General features: G+C 41.6%; 1 protein-coding gene across 1 annotated transcript in view; it reads left to right on the top strand.

Annotated features, from left to right (window-relative positions):
• The first annotated feature begins 5,733 nt into the window (after positions 1 to 5,733).
• The window catches only part of IRAG2 (inositol 1,4,5-triphosphate receptor associated 2), a 37,080-nt gene continuing 23,717 nt past the window's right edge, over positions 5,734 to 19,096 (top strand). The window contains exons 1-15 of the mRNA XM_027711632.2: positions 5,734 to 6,319; positions 7,033 to 7,134; positions 8,060 to 8,240; positions 8,437 to 8,513; positions 8,594 to 8,672; positions 9,631 to 9,789; positions 10,954 to 11,071; positions 11,784 to 11,834; positions 12,869 to 12,946; positions 13,475 to 13,531; positions 15,350 to 15,409; positions 15,518 to 15,582; positions 15,668 to 15,767; positions 17,293 to 17,424; positions 17,702 to 17,803. Coding sequence (XP_027567433.2) covers positions 5,734 to 6,319; positions 7,033 to 7,134; positions 8,060 to 8,240; positions 8,437 to 8,513; positions 8,594 to 8,672; positions 9,631 to 9,789; positions 10,954 to 11,071; positions 11,784 to 11,834; positions 12,869 to 12,946; positions 13,475 to 13,531; positions 15,350 to 15,409; positions 15,518 to 15,582; positions 15,668 to 15,767; positions 17,293 to 17,424; positions 17,702 to 17,803 — 1,947 coding nt within the window. The remainder of the gene's footprint in view (positions 6,320 to 7,032; positions 7,135 to 8,059; positions 8,241 to 8,436; positions 8,514 to 8,593; positions 8,673 to 9,630; positions 9,790 to 10,953; positions 11,072 to 11,783; positions 11,835 to 12,868; positions 12,947 to 13,474; positions 13,532 to 15,349; positions 15,410 to 15,517; positions 15,583 to 15,667; positions 15,768 to 17,292; positions 17,425 to 17,701; positions 17,804 to 19,096) is intronic.

The following is a 19,096-nucleotide window of genomic DNA, read 5'->3' as shown; positions in this document are numbered from 1 at the left end:
GTTTTAGTGCTGTACCATCAGATGCTTCAGTGGCACCTCTGAAGGTGTGTGTGTGTCTTCATTGCCTTCAAACAGCATTTTGCACAGACAACATCAGGTGCAATGAACCCAACCCCAAATTTCATTTCCATATTTTTTTTCAAAAGGTTTTTATTTTTTACCTTAAGTTCTCTGTGCCTTTGTGACTTAGGGCTCTATATTAATTTATTTTTACTGTGACCAGTGACTCCAAGTTGCTTTGGTGTTTCAAAAAGGAGAGTGTTTGCGTTCACAAGATGAATGTGGATGTGTATGGGCATATGTGAGCTGGTACTCCTGGAAAATGAAGTGGCCTATAATTGGGTTATGGATCATAAAACACTAAAAAACTGCAGCACTTCAGGATGATGAGCTCTACACGAAACACTCATTGTCAGTGCTGCCATTTCTCAGCTGATTCACGTAGAGGAGGAAGTGGCTTTGGCATGTAATCAATACCCTGAGTGAGAGAAGTAGAGTGAAGCTTGTTATAGCCAGCACGACCCCTTATTAGAAAGAAAATAACCTATTCTTATTCCTAAAGACAATCTAAAGGGCAGGGAATGCATATCCTGACACTGCAAATGATAAAAAGCCAATTTCTGGGATTGAAGTTCAGTGCTGAGGTGAGTGAAAAAGTTCCCCTGTGGTGGAGTTTTGACTGCTGGGGTCAAACCTGCATCACTGACTTGTGTCGTGACTGTGTTCTTTCCCAAATATTGCCCTAAAAATACAGGCTGCAGTCACTGGGCCTGTATATTTTTAACTGCTGGTAAGGGCACCAGTGATCCGTGGCTTGCCTTTGAGTAAGAGGTGTAGCTGTTGTGTGTGGGTGGCCAGGAGGTACGTCAGCAGATACGATATTCTGATGCTGTCAAGGTACAAATCTCCTGAAACTCATGACCTTTGTTTTGTGTTTATTCTCATTTCCTTTGTTCTTTCCTGCTAGTTTGTTAACCCTCTGAGAAGTAAATCTCACTTCTGTCTGGCACCTGAGCAGCACCTAGAACAGGGGTAGTTGTGGCTCCTACAAACCACAGCATCTCAAAAGGTTGTGAAATATCATGGCAGAGTCTGCAAGGCAGGGAATTGCAAACAGAATTTTGCATTTAATTTGCAGTAAGGGGATTTAAGTTGCATAGTGGGGTGAGCTTTCTACCAATAGCACAGCCAAATACAAATAGGCTGTCTGGGAAGGCTGTGGATTTGTTGTCACTGAGAAACTCAGAGAATAGACGAGCCAACCCCATCTTAGGACTCACTGGTAAAATGATTCTGCCCAGGCACATTGTGATGAACTGTATGGCCTCTTAACATCCTCTTTGGGACTGTTTTTTTGTGTTTCTGTCGCCTTCCAAAGCTGACTCTGGACTTTAACCCCTCACACATCCCACTCAGACTAGGGGGAAGTTCTATTGATTGAGCAAATAGAACTTCTTGTAGAACCTATTGATTGAGCAAATCTCATCTACAATCCATTCATACATTTTATGTCAGCCATTTTAAGTCACACTGGCATGGTTTGAGATAGCCCCAAAAATCCAATTCCCTAGCTCCATTCCCCCTCCCACATCTCAACCTAATGTGAGATGGGTTTTTCCAGACAAAACACACCAGACTCAAAGGGGGGGAAAGGGAATATATTACAATGACTGTACAAATAAATACCATATCACATTATACACACGATCACAACTATCTCTACCATGACATATAGTATTTACAATGGATCAGATCTCTTCTCCCCTCCAAATAAAAGTCCAGGAGGGAAAGAAGGACAGATCCCTTCCAGTCCTTAAGCAGCAGCATCTTCTAAGGCAGCGATCTGTCTGTCCTCTCCACATGCAGCAGCTGATAGCTGGCTTTCTGCCAGCACTCACGAGGGAGGTATCCAAGCTCCCTCGGCCCCCTTGACGCAGGCAAAGGGGTCTTCCGTGGGCTTCGTAACCCCAGACAAGGTCGTTTCACCACGTCATATCACGAGCACAGGGGGGTCTTCGTGACGGTCTGGTATCTCTTGCAGGGCCTCTGTGCCCTGTCTCTCAGGCTGCCACCGTGGCAGCAGTGCAAGGGGGGGAGAGCCAAGGTCAACTCCCCCCGCATTCCATCTGGCCGTCCCGGTCCAGCTCCGGGACGTCTCTTGAGCTTCTCAGCTCCTCTCTCTCTCTCCAGTGCTGCATGTCTAAAGCTCTTCTCCTAAATAGGAGTCCATCTCCCTCTTTTCTCAGAGGGATCTCAAAGGAGTTTGGGGGGTCTGGTATCAGTCTTACCCCCAGAACTCTGTCTCTCAGCTGCTCTCTCTCTCTCTCTCTCTCCTTTTCCAGGAGTCTTCTCTGTGGTGCTGCATGTTGTTTCTGCTGCTCCTCCGGTTCAGGTCTTATCTGTCCTGGCTCTCTGCCACCGTTTCTCTGGTCAGTGCCGGCTGCTGCTCTGCGCCCATGGAGAAAACATCTCCCGGCATAACTACAGACACTTAGTCCAGTCTAAGACTGTTCCAGGTCTTTGCAGTCCCCCCCCAACCAGGGGCTGGGGGGCCCCAGAGGCCCCAAGGGGCTCAGAGCCCCCTCCTCGTGGCTCTACAACATGACCACCTCTCCAACAACAACCAAACTACAACTCATCTCTTCCAGTGAGCTTGGGATATGTTTACATTTCTGCAGGAGCGCCCATTGGGCAGAACTTCAAAACTTCCAGGGGTTTCCACCCCTTGGGGTCTACCACTTTTTTTTAGCCTCTGGGGGAAAACAAAATTCAAACCACTACACACACAAACATGTTCTTCAGTATTATTTTTCAGAATAGGCCCTAACTTACAGAATCATAGAATAGTTGGGGTTGGAAGACACCTTTAAAGTTCATCTAGTCCAACATCCCCTGCAATGAGCATCCTCAACTCCTCTGGGAAGTTGTATTTCCATGGTGCAGCTCTGAAGGGATGTAAACCAGGTGCATGATTACAGAGGCCATAAGTTGCTGGCCCAAAATTTATCCAGCTACTCTGTTGCACATTCAGCACCAGAAATACGTGTATATTTGATTCCAGCACTACTACATAGTTGCTAAAGCTGCTTTCCTTCTTTTCTCTGTACTGCATGAGAAGAACTGTGCTAAAAAGTACTTGAGGTACAGAACAAGCTGTAGAAAAGCCAGTCTGTTGGGGATCATGGAAATGTCTCACACAAGAGAGGTAACAGAGCCTTTGTTGAGGACTACAGTGTGATCAGTGCCCAGGCCCAGGCACTACTGTTTGCAGAAGCACGTTTATGAAAGAGAAGAAAGTTCAAGGGATAATTGTAGGTAAAAGTTCAATATGTTATGTGGGGTGAGAGATGTTTGAAAGTTTCAGGAAAGAGTAGAATTCACAGTGTAAAGACCACAGAAAGAGGTATTACTTCTGAAGTTCAGAGAACCATAAGATGGTACAACACTATTTTTTATCAGCAATGGACAAGTCTGGGGCAAACACCAGGAAATAGAGATTAGCTGAGAAAGAGTTTTTTCCAGTTTTCAAGCTGGAAAAGAGATCTGACTATCTAAGTATAACAGAGCATACAACATAGCAGGGGCTCTACAGCTCTTCATTCAGGCAGGTCTGAATGGATCTTGCAGGACTTACCTTTCTGCAGTGACAGAATCACTGAAGGCCAAGGAGTCATCTGACCTTTTCTTCCACTCCCATGAACCTGGCAAAGAGGATTTTTGTCTTTGTCAAGAAGTTACACAGTTGGGCTACAGAACAGGCTGAGCATTGCTCATGTGTTACACACACTCTTGGCTGAGCACATTTGTCACTGCTGGATGACAGTACCAAGTTTCACTTTTATTTAACAGTTTTCCCACAAAACGGGGGAACAGCAATGTTGGCTCACTTCCACATTTTGGGTTTTAACCACAAAGAACTTGTGAGAGCACTTCTAACATTTTTTTTCTAGGAGTGGTGTCATTTCCCCAAGTGCCTGGAGAAGTCTGATGGGTTGTGCAGTTGGTAGGTACTGGACAGGCAATACTCCCAAAACAACACTCTATTTCCAGCTATTTACACAGCACATACCTAAAGATCCACACTGTTAAAATGCAAATTGGGTTTGATAATTTAATACTAAAAAGAGGAGTTGGTTAAGGATCCTATTATTATATTATATTATATTATATTATATTATATTATATTATATTATATTATATTATATTATATTATATTATATTATATTATATTATATTATATTTTTTTTTCACAGAACCAAGGGCAGAGCAGGGAGTTAGCACAGAGACTCTTTAATACACCATAAGCTCAAGAGGCTTCAACACTTGTCTTCCTTTCAGAAGTGGTAAGAGCCATGAAATTTATAATTTCTGTATTCTCTTCAATAACTGTCATGGAGAAATTAGGAGAGATCTGCTCCTGCATGGAATTTTGCTGTAAGTGGGAAAAGTAGGAAGGAACTGCTGATAAAAATGGGAAACATCCCAGGAACCTCAGTGGAGACACAGCAAGAAGCTATACCATGATTTTCCTCGCTGTTTTAAAAAATAAGTGCAGGAGAGCAGCGAGACTTCAAGGCATTGAAATTACAAGCAATTAATTGAACAGCTGCAGGTGAGATGTGAGAAAAAAAAGTAAAAAGGGTGGAAAGCTGGAGCCTGATGCTTGATTAACACCTGGTTGCAGCTGGTTGTCCCTCTCAGCCTGGGAGCTGAGTGGCAACAATTGTACCTTATTAAAGGTGATTTTCCAGCCAATGGGAAATTGGCTTGGGTCATTTAAATATTGAAGTTCAGACAGCTACTCCTGCTCAGAGAACAGATAAAATAGCTGTGTTATTTCTCCCCGAGAGTAACTGAAGTTATTTTTCCACATGCTAGTGTAAGTATAAGGGGCTTTGTTTTGTTCTTTGTTTGTGTGATTTTTTTTTTGTTTGTTTGCTTTTTCTGAGGCATTGCAAGTGACATCTAAATAAACATTGCAGATAAAAAGTCTAGTATCCTTTAGTGGAGTGTTACATTTATCTGCTTGAAGGTTCCTGTATATTCAGAGAACATACCTAAATCTAACTGCAGTGCTTTTTGGAGTTTTTCTTTTTAAGATAATGCATCTAAATGTTGCCTGGGGGAATAGAAAATAAAAATACAAATAGGATGAAGTGGCTCTGCAGGGTATGCTTTTTGGGTAATTCCCTGTGGGGGAGCATTGATAGCTCTTGATGTGGCTAATTGGTAGAAGAAACACTGGGTTTTGATTTTTTTGTTTCTTGTAGGTTCACAGAAAGGGTGAAAATCTTATTGGTCTCACTTTTCCTGCCTCCCCACAGCCCCCCCAGTACTCAGTTTGGGATAAATTGGTATGAGTAACATTGCTTGGTACTTCCTTTAATCCAAAGAGTCAGCTGCTAAGTTGCAGGGAGTTCTTTAGTTCAAATTTTCATTCTCTGCTCCCATAATTATGGTATTTAAGAATAAGCAGTGAGATTTCAGAAAGTATTTCTGCCTCTATTTCCCAAGTTTTCCAAATCCACGTCCACTTCAGGTTCTCTGGATGACTAAACATCGTGACAGAAGGTTTCTGTCACAGCTGAATTTTCAAACCACTTGATAAGAAAGCAGCAGTTTGTCTGCTGAATGGATAAACTGGCACAAAGAACACGTTTATGTTGATTGTCCTGACTCTTCTCTCTTGTCCCTATTCTTTTCCAGATACTTTGCAAGAGAAGAGAATTGATAATGTCTTCAGAACCAGGGGCTAAGAAACGGCACCACAACCCAGTGGACAGCATATGCAGGAAGATCAAGTCCATCCAGATGATGGACCAAGTCTCCAACCCTGCTTTGCAGATCCCAAAGTTTCGGTCCAGGAACTTCGACAATCCACAGTGCAACGTCAAAAAAAATCTGGAAGAAATACTGAAAGGCAGGACTTCCAGAAGTCATGACAGTGCCAGCCCAGCTTCAATCAGTCCCAGCAGTGACAGTGTTTTCTATTCAAACTCGTCCCCTTGTCTCGGGCCCGTCTCTGACTCCTCTGCTGAAGATGCCACCTTTACAGTCATTAAAAGGAATGAGAGCTCCAGCAACCCCTGGATGCCAGGATGTCCCATGGAGAACCGTTCTCCATACTGTTTTGGATCCCAGGAGGCCAATACTCAGGACAGACTGGGTGCTTTATGGAAGGCTGAATCTAAAGATGTGCGTCGTAAACAGAACTATCTCACATCAACTCCAAGTTTCTATTTCTTCAAGTCTGATAAAAAACCAGACAGTGCTGTGATCCAACCTCCTGTGCCAAAGGCATTTCCTTCGAGTGAAAGAGGTAAAAATCCTGGAAAAAAACCCACCCCAAACCTCCCAATTCAAAATCCTAGGCATCTGAACATTCAGCCTACACAGATGACATTTATTTACTATTTAAACTAGTAACATTACATTTTAGCATTACTTAAATCTAATAGGACCGCAAGTAGAGCTGAATAAAGTCTTAAATTTTCTCTAAAAAACTATTAATGTGAATGTAAAAAGTGAGGAAGTAATAAGTGAAGTCAAACTTTTTTCCAAATATCCTAATTAATTTTCACAATTAAGAGATTTGGCTACTAATGTAGACTGCCTTTAGCATAAAAAGATGCGTGAGTTTGGGTGTTGCTCTTGGTTTGGGGAGTTTGTGTTTATTTATTTTTATAGGGATTGTTTTATTAATAAATTAATTTAACTATAATGATTTACCCACAATATATCTGGAGTGGGAGGGAAAAAAATGCATGTGTAGAACTAGATGCATAAACCTGTTCCCAAAACAGAGGATCTTGGCATTATTTGTCAGTAAAAGCTCTGTTTTTATTGAGGGAAGGGGGGAGGGGACTGGTTTTGTTTTAATCATCTGAGAACAATATCAAAATTTAAGAAGATATCATTCAAGCAGTGGTATTTCATGTGTGATGTTGCTGTTAAAAACATAATATTGTAGTTAGAAGCTGTGGTTCATGAAAACAAGTAAAAGTGGACAATAACAGACTGATTTTATCATAGGAGGGAGGCAGATACTGGAGTTCAAAGCCGACGATGTGAGCTTGATCTCTGAGGAGGACCTACTGACCACAATCTTCTGGGCATGTGACATAGAACATACAGGTTTGCCAGGGGCTTTTCATTGCTCCATTGTTTTCTCTTGGATTTTCGAGTTTCAGATCCTGTTGTGGCTCCTGAAACACGCCAGTCCCTGCTGTGCTGAGACTCCCTTAGTGAGGTGCTTATGAGTGGCAGACGCAGAATAAATCCATAAATGTTTGTGCCTCTTCTGCACAGTGCCTGACTCCTTCCCTGCTGATCTTTGCAGGATTTTAGTGCAGGGGAAGTAGAGGACCAACATTCTTCTAGCACACACCCTTATTGGAAAGGACTGTTTCTTTCTTTTAGCATTTTTCCTGCTAGAAAAGAACTTTCTGGAACTTCAGAGTAAGAGAGAATTCCTCCCAGTTGCACCTAAACATGTCTAAAAGTGAGAGTATCTTAGAATATAACATGGCTTGGGTTGGAAGGGACCTTAGAGATTATCCAGTTCCAACCCTCTGCCATGGGCAGGGACACCTTCCACTAGACCAGGTTGCTCAGAGCCTCATCCAACCTGGCCTTGAGTAGTAAATAGAGAAAGGAGTAGTCTGGCAGAATAATATCATGGCAATCACAGGACTTGATAAGAGACCTGAAAGCAATAGCACAGCAAATGTGTCAACTCTTGCTCCTCTTAAACTGAAGGCCACAAAACTGGTAAACTTGATTCTCACACTTCTGTATTAGAAAAAAAAAAACCCAAACAAACCCCCACCACTAATGAAAGAAAAAAACCCCAAACAGACACACACACAAAACCAAAAAAAAAAAAAAAAAACACCAACCAAAAGCTCTAAACTCATTTTTTCCAGGTCACAGTACAACTGCAGGGATCAATTGCTTGCCTACAGCTCTTGAGGGCAATTGCATCCAGTGCACTTTGGTAGCGTGGCCTTATACAGGTTTTTATAATGAATCTGGCACTTGACATCAGTTTCTGTCTTAGGAAAAGTGGCAGTTTCCAAGATAGTCGATTATTTGAGGCACACAACTAGTCGGGGATCAGAAGACAGTGGTCTTGAAGAGCTGTGCAACATGCTGGATCCAGACCAGAAGGATGTCTCCATGGACCTGGAAACGTATCATGCGGTCATGGGAGAGTGGATCGAAGACCGCAAGAGAAAATGGTGATGGCTTTTTAATAAATCTACCTCACAAGTCTCCTGTGAAAACAAGAGAATATAAAGTTCCTCTGTGGCTTCTAGAAAGAAGATGGTATTGGGACACAGTGTCCGTAACGGGATTTGGCTGAAATTTCATAGGTGTTACAAAAGTTGGTAAGGAATCCAATGTCATGCTGATTTTGATACTTCTTTGTTGCAGGGAAGATAATGCCACTGAAGAATCATCAGCAAGCATGGAAGACCTGGAATTACAAGCACCTAAAATCATCCCTGAAGGTGCAGACTGTTTTATTCTGTTTCTGTTCAGGGAAAACTCCCCTTTCTTGCTCTATAACCAAAATCCTCACCTCTTTCAGCCAAAAAGACATATGTCCAGATGAATGTTACATCAGGAAGCCTGGAGGCCTTTGGGGGTGATGTGTCTAGAGGAGACATGTAAGTCCATTTAAGCAATTCTTTCTCAGAATGTAGTGCTCCTGGCTTTGAATTACTCGACAGAAATCCCTGGAGCCACTGTTCCCGAACACTGTGCTGGTGGAGTTCCTAATGCTGACCTCAGTCTGCAGTGGCTCTTGGTGCTGTCACCTTCTTCCTCACAGCTTCTACTTAGACTTGAAAACACACTGGTGGTTTTTCCTACTGATATCTTGGTGCTTCTCTGCCCATTTGCCTTTTCAATTCCCTGTGGGCAGGGATTTGCCATATGTTTCCCTGTTTAAACTGATTCCTTCCCTCCAACAAATTCTTAGATGTACAACAATAAGAAGACATTACATCCTCAAAATCTGATCCTTTGGTTTTGTTTGGGGTTGTTTTTCTTGTGGTAGAGAGTTTGTTGGGTATTTTTGGTAGTTACACCTGTTAACAAGTACCAGAAGTTTCATTTGCAGTTTATGCATAGTCTGAAATTCAAGATCTACTTTCTGATGCTTCCCTGTAATTTCTCAGGATCTCAAAAGGGTGATCCTCATTCAAATTTTGGTTGAGAGTATAAGTGGGGAATGGCTTAGGAGAAAAGAAAGGATCCAGGAAACTGTGGAGCTAATACAAAAGTATTAGTGGTGACCTAAGAGGTGATTAGTAAAAGCTTAAGACACTCTAAAATAGATATCCAGATGTGGTACTTGTCTGGTGGCATATTTCAGTTGCAGGCAGCATAAAAAAAAGTGCTTAAAACCAAAAGAGTTCTTGGTGTCTATAAAATTGGAGAACTGACCTGAAGATATTCTGCCATCTCCGTGCAAAGCAAATGACTGGACAGTGCAGCACTGCAAGTCCTCTGTGGGCTCTGCTCTCCCCTCTAATCAGTGCAGCACAGCATCAGGATTTTTAAAAAGCATAAATTGGATCAAATCACCTTTCTCAATCTTTCCTGGCTTTGTTGCTGGAACAGGGAGACCTCTGACCTGATATGCTGTGTTGCTGACCTGCAGTACAAAATCCATAAGCTTCAGGAAGAGCACAACAAGCTGAAGCTCTCACTGGAAGCTGCAGATGAGACCAACAACAAGCTGCTGGCAGATAATGAGCGTTTACATCAACAACTTAAAAGGTGGGAGACCCTGAGGGCACCAGGTCTAAGCTGTGATGGCCATGGGCAGGGTTATGTTCTTCCAAATGGTCCAGCCTTGCTTTAATGCTTTTCTCCTCCCCAGTGCTTCAAAACAGCAGTTTTCTTGACTTTCTGTAGTATCTGTGGGGTTTAACCCTCTTGCCTGGTTGTTCTGCCCTGTTCCTCCTTATATATACCTTCTTTCATTGTTATAAAATCAGTCATTCACCTCAGAGCCTGGCTCTTGCAGGGTGAGGGTGCACACAGGCAAAATCTTTGGGTAAAGCAAACTAAAACAAGCAAAACAACAACAAAAAGGCTTAATATTACCAAGAGAACAGCTAAGCACTGGAAGGCTTCCAATCCTAGATCACATACTCGTTGCCAAGCAGAGGGAAAATGAGTGTGTGAGAGCTATTTTGCTACTCCTTTGAGGAACTGAGGTGAGTTGTCTCCCTTGTTTAGTATTTCTGTAGCCTGGGGACATATCAGTGCCATGAGTACAAGCCTTTTTCATAGCGCTCCTCTGACCTAATTAATTAAAATGTGATAGTTTGGTCAGCTGCCAAACCATTCCGGTATTTTCTAGGGAGATTAAGGCAAGAATCCTGCAGGGTTGCTGGCATGGGACATGTGCCCTTATGCTGGACCACCTGCTCTGGGATCCTCTGTGTGATACAGCCAGCCTGGAAAAGGGCTGTATAAATATACACAGTTTTGGGGTATCAGATCAGGATAAAAAAATGATGTGGAGCTTATCCTGGAAAAGTTGACTGAAATGGTTCTTGCAGCTGCTAACTATGAAGTATTAATACTCGTAGTATTAATAACTCATCATAAGGATGAGTTTATGTGCTCAGGTAGCACGATATATTTAACTGTAACAAGCTAAATTGTTAGCATGCCTTTGTCTACATCCACCTGCCTTGGATGCTGTGTTTGCCTTGGGTTTCATCCCTTGCTGGGATGCAAGGTGGTGATAAACTGTGGGTGAGTCCATGAACTTGCTGGACAAAAAGGCTTAAACTTGGTAGTTGCTCACCTGTTAAGTGTCTGTGCCAGAAAATAAGTTGCTGGTGGCTTCTGAAAATACTGTATTTTGAGCCTATCTAATGACCAACGTTAACTGGCTGAATTTCTCTGGATTTACCTCCCCCTGTGCAGCACCCAGCACTATGTGTTGAAAGCCAAATCACTGGAAGAAGAACTGGAAGAAGTAAGGAACAATCTGAACCTGTCAGAAGAGAAGAGAGAGCAGGCTCTCTGGCAGAACAAACAACTTGTAGGTGCTCTTATTTCTTGGCTTACCTTGTCCAGCACCTCACACCTTGCTGTGACAGTGGCATGTCCCCTCAGGCTGCTAAAATCAGAGCAATTTTAACTGTGCCAGTGGGTACGGAGGCCTTTTAAGGGTGTTTGAAATGTGATTTATTAGCGTTTATGGAAATTTCTTTACACTATTTTCAGTTACAATGAAGAAAATTATTAAAAGGGCCTGTCTTACATACAATTATGCTTAAAGGCAGCAACTCTTTTGCTGCCATCACTGAGCAATTTCTGTTTTGAAGTTGGTGATCCAGCAGGGGCAGGAGACTCAGTTCAGGTGTCCAAAAAAAAAGAGGAATTTTCCAAAGCACCCCTAGGTTATTGTCAATGTCCATAGGGACTGGGAGATAGGGCAAGTGTTCCATGCCAAGCAGGAACATGAGGAGTTTTGGGGTTATCCTGCTGTAGTGTGCATATACTCTTTGTTTTGCTTTAATTTGAGATTTCATGCATAATTTACCTTTTGAGAAGGAGGTGGGGTGGGAGAGAAAAATATAATGGGAATTTTGTAGTTGAAGCTGTGCTGTTTCACCCCTTTGCACATGGATAGGCTCTGGATGTGTTTGTGGTCAGCTGCTTTTTGTCTTAGTTTGGCTTTGACTGTAGAACTTGACACAACTCTTGTTTTTCTCTTTTTCTATTTTTTTTTTCCCAATAACCCTGATCAGGAAAAAGAGAATCAGTCTCTCAACATCAAAGTTTCTTCTCTCCAGGAAGAGGTAAAAAAATAAATCATGGTTTTACATGGTCTTGCCTGGCTAAAATTTTGCCATTAGGAAATAAAATGTTTAAAGCCTGGCATGCTAAGTAGGTTATCAAAGTATCCAACGTTTTACAAGGATGACTTGTCATAAAACTTTATATCTTGAAGTTGCACTGTCCTTCAGATTTTCCATTTTGTGGGTAAGTAAGGATATAAGGTTAGGGAAACATGGGGGCAGGGAGAAGCAGCTTTCCCCCCTTCCCTTTTTTTCAAAGCTTTATAGGTAATTCCATATATTTCTAGTTAATGCAGCTAAATACACTGAAACAATCTCTATCCAAAACCTTTTAATTTCATATTCACTTCTGTTTCCCTCCTTTAAGCCCTGTATGGAGCTGTAACACTGAAAATATGCAGTGGCTGGGGGTCTCCATTCACAGATGGATCCACTGACACTGGCCAAGGACCTACAGGAGGCTTGTAGGGAATATGCTGCTAAAGGAGCTGCATCTTTAGGCTTGGATTTTGTCTGTTTTTCAGAGGACAGCTGTTCATTCTTACTTTATTTACTTCATTAAAGCAAATATTTTATAAACCAGTTTAAACTGTTTTAACACCCGCTTACAGCCTGTATTTCAGACTATTCAGCATGAAACAAAGAGGTTAAATACTGCACAGAAATGAAAAGCACCTCCAGATTAATCTTTCTGAAAAGCTCCTAAGTCTAAATAGCTGTTAAACAGCATCTTTCCAAAAACAATTGCTGCAGGCCTGAAAGTTTTTCTTTAGTTTTTCTAGGCCTGCTAGTGCTTATAAATAACATCTTGGGGTTTTCTCTTTCACCTGTGCTCTGGAGAAATAGGGGGAAAAGGGATCAGAGGCAGTTTTGGTGGGGCAAGCACATGCAATGTGCTGTACCACATAAATGCTGGTGGTGTCTGAGAGTAGGCAGCAGCTTGGGGGTGGAGATGTCATTTTTTTGCCTGGATTCTTCAAGGAGAAGCTGTCAATCCATTCAGCTGTGCCTAAACACTCTGCATCTTGCCTTAGAACATTAGGAGTAGCATGGACACCGATGGACTACAAAAGAAGATTCTGGAGCTGTCTAAAAATGCAGCAGAACTTCAAGTAAGCATTTCAGCTCCAGGAGGAATAAAAAGATATGAAATAGTTTACTTGGGTCTGGTTGAGGGGGATATTTCTACTTCTGGAAGGCAGACAGCCCTGAAGCTGTCTATATGAAGGGACTGCAGTGCAATCATAGCTTGGACAGTGTGACAGCTTTGACTGAGAAAGTTGCTGTCTGGGGGCCAAAAACTGTTTAATTTGTTCCTCCAAGTTAAACTTTTAGGAAACCTTTCCCCCACAATTTGAGACAATTTATTAGTCATGCTTTGGGTGATGTTGCTGGAAGTCTTGGTCAGGAGAGATGAGAGGAAACAAAGGTGCTGTGAAAGCTGAGAACACTTTCCCTCTTCACTGAGTATGAGATCTGTACTTTCAGAAACACCACACAAAGTATTCCAAGAATAATTTGATGTTTCTAAGCTAGGAAGGTTGATACCCTTTTTCCCCTTCCAAGAAGGAAATAGGAAGAGAGTTGTATTATAATCCATGCTGATGACTGGAATCACTTCTGATCTTTTCATTCTTTAGATCCAAGTAAATCTCTGTGAGAGCACTGTGGTGAATAAAGAGGCAAGCTTGATCCAGGTTTGTAGCTTTTACTTTGTTACTGTCTTAACTGCAAATCACAGAATCCCAGAGTGGTTTGAGTTGGAAGGACCTGGAAGATCATCTCATTCCAGCCCCCTGCCGTGGGCAGGGAACATTCCACTGGGCCAGGTTGCTGTTCTGTGCTGACCATGGGATGATGTGTAAAAAGGCAAAGCAATAGTATTCACTGTGGCACTTTTGTTTCTACTCTTCTCACACTGCAGAACCTGATCCTATAAATGGCTTCAAAGTAGGCGAGCTCTGCTTTAGGACCTGGTTATGAGCCAGCATAATTAAAGGTTTCAGCATTTTGCTTTTATTAAAAAAAAAAAAAGAAAAAGGCAAAAAAAATAATCACAACCTATTTAAACAAACTTGCGAACTTTGGAAAAAAATGTACAGAAACTTCTCAAGGCTACTTCCTTCAACAGTTGCTAAAAGAATGTACCCGCAGATGATCCTTTCCTTTATGTCTCTTACTGAAACTGAATTTTTGTGTCAAACTAGAATGGTGATTTGGAGCCCAGTGTAAAGCACATTTGTCCTTTCATTACTAAGGTGTAACTATCTAGGCTTTGCTGAAGAGTGAGCATTTCTGAGGTCTTTAAATTTGTATTTTGCATTGGAAAAAAAAAAGATGTAAGACTACACAAAGGTGTTGGTATTCTCTGGATTAATGAATTATGCAAATTGCCTTCTAGGCCAAGGCAGTTTCTATTTAGCAGAACATGTTTTAAATCATCTGATAAAATATTTAACTCCCTATCTGCAAAAGTGAGTACAGCTGAATTCAAATAGTAAAAAAGTGGTGCAGCTGATAACGTTGTAGCTGAGTGTTTTAATAATTTTGGTTTGTTGATTATTTATTCCCCCCAGAAGTAGCTTGAGGGCACAAATTTATTACATTCTTTTTTAAAAAGTAGCTTTCTCTTTCTCCTCCTTGAACAATTCAGAGCTTTTGTGAGCTCTGTAGTATCATTTTATTTTAGCAAGTCTCTCTTAGTCTATTGACTAAGTGGGAATTTTGAAAGTAGACTGCCAGATTGCATGTTAATAAATATGACTGTTTTGTATAATTTTGAAGAAACTGGTGTGGAAAACTGACTTTGCTTGTAATCATTATGATCTGTGGGATAAGGTTTTACCTGTAAGCTTAAAAAAAATTCTTCTTGTGGCCCTCTGTCTGAGGGTAGATTGGATAGGATTGATGGTCACTAAAAATTATTGTGGCAACCTTTCTCTTCCAGGCCTGTAGAAAGGATGTGAAGATAGAAAAACATCTTTTTTTTTTTTTTTTTTAATTTTAATAACTCTTTAGTGCTTTTATCACTTTTCTCTGCCAGGACTGAAGGCCTGATTCTATAAGGTGATGTTTAATCTACAGAGTGCTACACTCATCATAGAAAAATAATGAGAGTTAACTCAGAACATTGTAACTTGTTTTAAAGGTCAGCTGGGATTTAAACTCGTGCCAGGTATAATATAGTCCTTGTTTTCAGCTAAAACTAGGGTGCTTCTGTCCAGTTTAATCTGCTGGTGCTGAAACCAGGTGAGGAATAAATTAAAGTACAGTACCTGGAAAGAGTGTTTGCCTCCTTAATTTCAGAAGTTAGGTAGAAAAGGTCATCTGAGTGCTTTCTGTTAGTTGATGTGCCAGGTATTCTGTTAATGTGACTATATTTTCCTAAATGTGCAACTATTTTTGTGTTATATAATTAGATTGCTGCTCAAACCTAAATCACAGAGATTACTGCTGGGATGTAGAACTGAATATAGTAGTTTTTATTTTGGTTCTTTTCTCCCCGATCTCTGCAGAAGGAGCAGGACATCCAGGAACTGAAGTTAACCATTGTGGAGTGTTCCTCAATAATAGAGGTATGGGACTGGGTTTAGTTTTTGCCTGTGTGAGGGGAAAGCTTGGATATCCTGTGTTTATTCTGCCTGGCAAACTGACCCTCTAACCAAATCCCATGTGTGTTTTAGACATTGAGGGCAGAAAAAAATAAGCTACTGGAGAACATGCAACACATGCAGCAAGAGCTGATCTCGTGAGTGTTGTGAACAAGCCCCAGGAAATGCAGTTTGTCAAAAGTCAGGAAGGACTGACACGTAGTTTTTTCCTTCTTCCTTTAGAAATGGGTTGTGCTTCCCCTTGCTGTGCAAATACAACAGTAGTATTCCTGAAGGGATGAATTCGCTGCACTGTGAGCTGGAACTTGCCCAGTCTTCAGAGGTATGAATTAAGGCTTTAATGAATCCCTTCCCAGTTGCCTGCATCAGCAGAGGCAGAACAAAGCTCATTCCCTGCGGATGATTGAGATAACCTTGGAATTTGAAGCCATTAATCCCAGCGTGCAGGCAGAGAATGTGAAGGTTACAATGTTGTCCTGAGAGCGCTGGAGAAAGTCCAAAGGAAAGCAAACAAAACACTTGTAGATCTAAGAAAGTAAATCTAGAAGGGCTAAGTTCGTACATTTAGCTGACAGAAGAACAGGCTGATAGGAGAAGAAAAACAAATTCAAATATATTTAGATATATTTAATATCAGTATTGCAGTTGAGCCAGTTGGTTTGAAGTTGCAGGGTACCCAGAAGGTGGTTTAGTGACTTTTGGGAGCTCTGTTTTTGATCAGGCACACTTGACAAAACCCTGGAAATTTGGTCTTTAACTTACTGTTCTTGTGGCTTTCCAGTGCCCCAGAACTACTGGAAAAAACCAAATTCCATGTACCTTATTGTGGAGGGCAGAATGGAAGCTTTGGACAAGGTTTACCAGGGACACCCTCCTGTTGAGTCACGAGGTGCAGAAAGGACTCCCTTGCTTTCCAAATGCCTTCTCAAAGAGGAGGCTGGATCCAGGTGCAGCTGGATCCAATCCTGCTCCCAGACTTGGCCAACACTTTGTATCCAAAAGTTTATATGGGTGTAATTGGGCCTTTATACAGCTCTGCTCCATGGGATTAAGGATGGCAAGCCAAATATATTTAAATGAATAAATTATTTCTTGAAATTGACAGTAATGATTGGACTAAAGGACTTCAATCAGAATTACCTACTACAGTATAACTACTTATAACTACTTGTATAGTGCACAAATTATTAAATCAAAAATTTCAGAGCTAGCTTAATAATTATTAAAGAGAGATTGTTGTCAGCTGATAGCAAATATATGCTCTTGAGTAATTTTTCTTGTAAGACTTCACTGTGCAACTGCTTATTTTTGTACAGGGTGAGTTTGCAAACAACAGCAATAAAAAAACTAATGATGGACTAAAACTACAGGCCCAGGAAGGAGAGTTGTGCTTGGTTAGGCAGCATTGCTTCAAAAGTTAAGGTGTTGTCCCATATTGCAGCTCCCCAGGGCCACAGTGAGTCAGTGTTTGCCTCTCTAGTGCTGTGATGAGACACAATTCCACCTGTAAAGCAAGTAAGGGCTCTGCTTATTCACCACTTGGTAGAACCTCTTCTGAATAAAAATAACTAATTATTGACTTCCTCTTGCCTACCCTGACATGAATATTTACACTGGGTCACTCAGCAACTTGGCTGGCTGACTTTTTTAATTTTCTTTTTTTTTTTTTTAAATTCCCCACGACATGATTGTTTTGAAAAGCTTTTACAAGCTTCAAGTTTTGGTAGCTCTGACCTTCTGGTAAATACGGTGCAGGAAATACTTCAGGGAAGTCTAAATGTCACTGATGCTGGTTTGCAATAAGGAGATGTCAAAATGAACCAGCTGGCTCTTCCATCTCTTCCAAGATTATCAAGACTGAATGGACGACCCTGGATGAAACCCTGGACCGTGAAGTGCTGCTTTTACTTCAGGGGCCTGAATACGGGGGAGAAAAATTTAAGACTCTCATGCAAAACCTGGTCAGTGGCAGAGCTTATGTGAATAAGGATGTGGTTTTCTATCAGCCTTTTAATTAGGAGTTCTCCAAGCATTGATAATCAGATTGTGTTTGATAATCAGCATTGATAATCAGATTTCCTTTTCAGAAAATAGGAATAGTTGCTTCGAGGGTGTGGAGGGGGGCATAGTTGGTACCTACTCTAACACTGGAACTTGTAAGATGGGTATGTCTGGGCAGCATTAAAATGCCAGGGTTTGGGGAATTTGGTTTAGAGTGGTGGTTGTTGTTGGTTTAGGTTTGATTTTCTTTTTTAGCAAGAGGAAGCCTCTGAAGTGGAGGAGCTTGTCATGGCTTCATTGCAGTGGGTAGAAGATCCTGATGGGGATGTGCAACAAGCCTGGGAAAGAAAACTTGTGGTAAGTAACTGTCTCTCTGAAGATATTTAGTGAATTGGTGGGGCTGTGCAAAAACTGAAGGTGGGTATCTTATTGCTGAATATTCTGTGTATTAATTACTTGAGATCATGACCTGGTTGGAGGTGGCTGTATGGAGAGAAAGAGCATCTGTTACCTTTGGTTTTGAGGAGGAAAGGGGTGATTGCTCTTCACTTACATGTCATGCTCTTCCTGACTTGACTTGTGCAAGAGCTGCCTTTGTTAAAACCATGCTTGAGGGAAAGGGCAAGTGAAGCCAGTCAGTTTGGAGAGGAAAATGAGGTCAGATGACCATGTGAGATCTTTTCTGCCCCCTGCATGTTTCTCTGTGCCTCAAACCCATTTTCCCCTGTGCTCTGAACTTGACTGTGGTTCTGGATGGTACAAGAAGAGGAGGGATGTAGCATTTATAACCAGATTTCCAAACCAAAACCTTCAGAGGGTTTACTTTGTTTGAAAGGCAAAGAGTTCTGCTTTTGCTGGGCATGCTCCACAGGAAAAGTTCCAACAAAACCATGTTTTACAACTTAATCTTGCATAATGTGTTTCTCCTACCCCTCATACCTCCTGTGAGGCTTGCAAGTAAAGACTTTTGCTCAAGCTAACTGGCAAAAATATCTTCCCCATGTGGTAGCAGGTGCCTGTGGACTTGACTAAACTCTGTTGCTCTTGTTCCCTCCTCCCCTTCCCTGTGACAGCACAGCTTCTGAAATTTTTATTTTATTGGATGTAGCTTTTTCTCCAACCCTCTCCTTCATTCTAATCTGTTGTGAGGAACACTGCTGCAGAAAACTCTGTGTATTAATGCTGTCTTTCAGCTCCCAAACCCCTCAATTCATCTCACTTGGGTAACAGCAGGTAGCACCATGGTATGTGCTGCTTGAAGTTAGTTCTTTAGGCAGAAAACCACCCTCCTTTCCCTCTAGTGCTGCAGTGTTGTAGCTGGCCCTCCTCACCTTTCTGGGTAGGCTGGAGGAATTGCTGGGAGCCATCCAGTCCTGGAGCAAGGCTTTTTTAAATTTTTCTTTCTTTTTTAAGTAAATCCTGAAAATTTTCTCTTAGAGGAAGCACAAGCATCCCGGTCTCTTCACTCTGATGGGACTTTAGGTAGACTCTAGGAAGCTGCTGGCTCGTGAATTGCTGTAGCTTTTCGATCTTGACTAAAAACTTTCTCCTTTGAAACTGTCAGAGCTGAAAAATGCTTTTTTAAATTACATTGGGATCGTATTCCTGTTAAACATGTGAAGCTAAAAACTTCAGGTGTGGGGGTTGGAG

The sequence above is a fragment of the Pipra filicauda genome, unplaced genomic scaffold (genome assembly GCF_003945595.2).
Source record: "Pipra filicauda isolate LSUMZ 115617 unplaced genomic scaffold, ASM394559v2 scaffold181_size1560634_pilon, whole genome shotgun sequence".
Classification (NCBI taxonomy): Eukaryota; Metazoa; Chordata; class Aves; order Passeriformes; family Pipridae; genus Pipra; species Pipra filicauda.
Note: the sequence above shows the minus strand (reverse complement) of the source record. Positions and strands in the feature narration are given on the sequence as shown.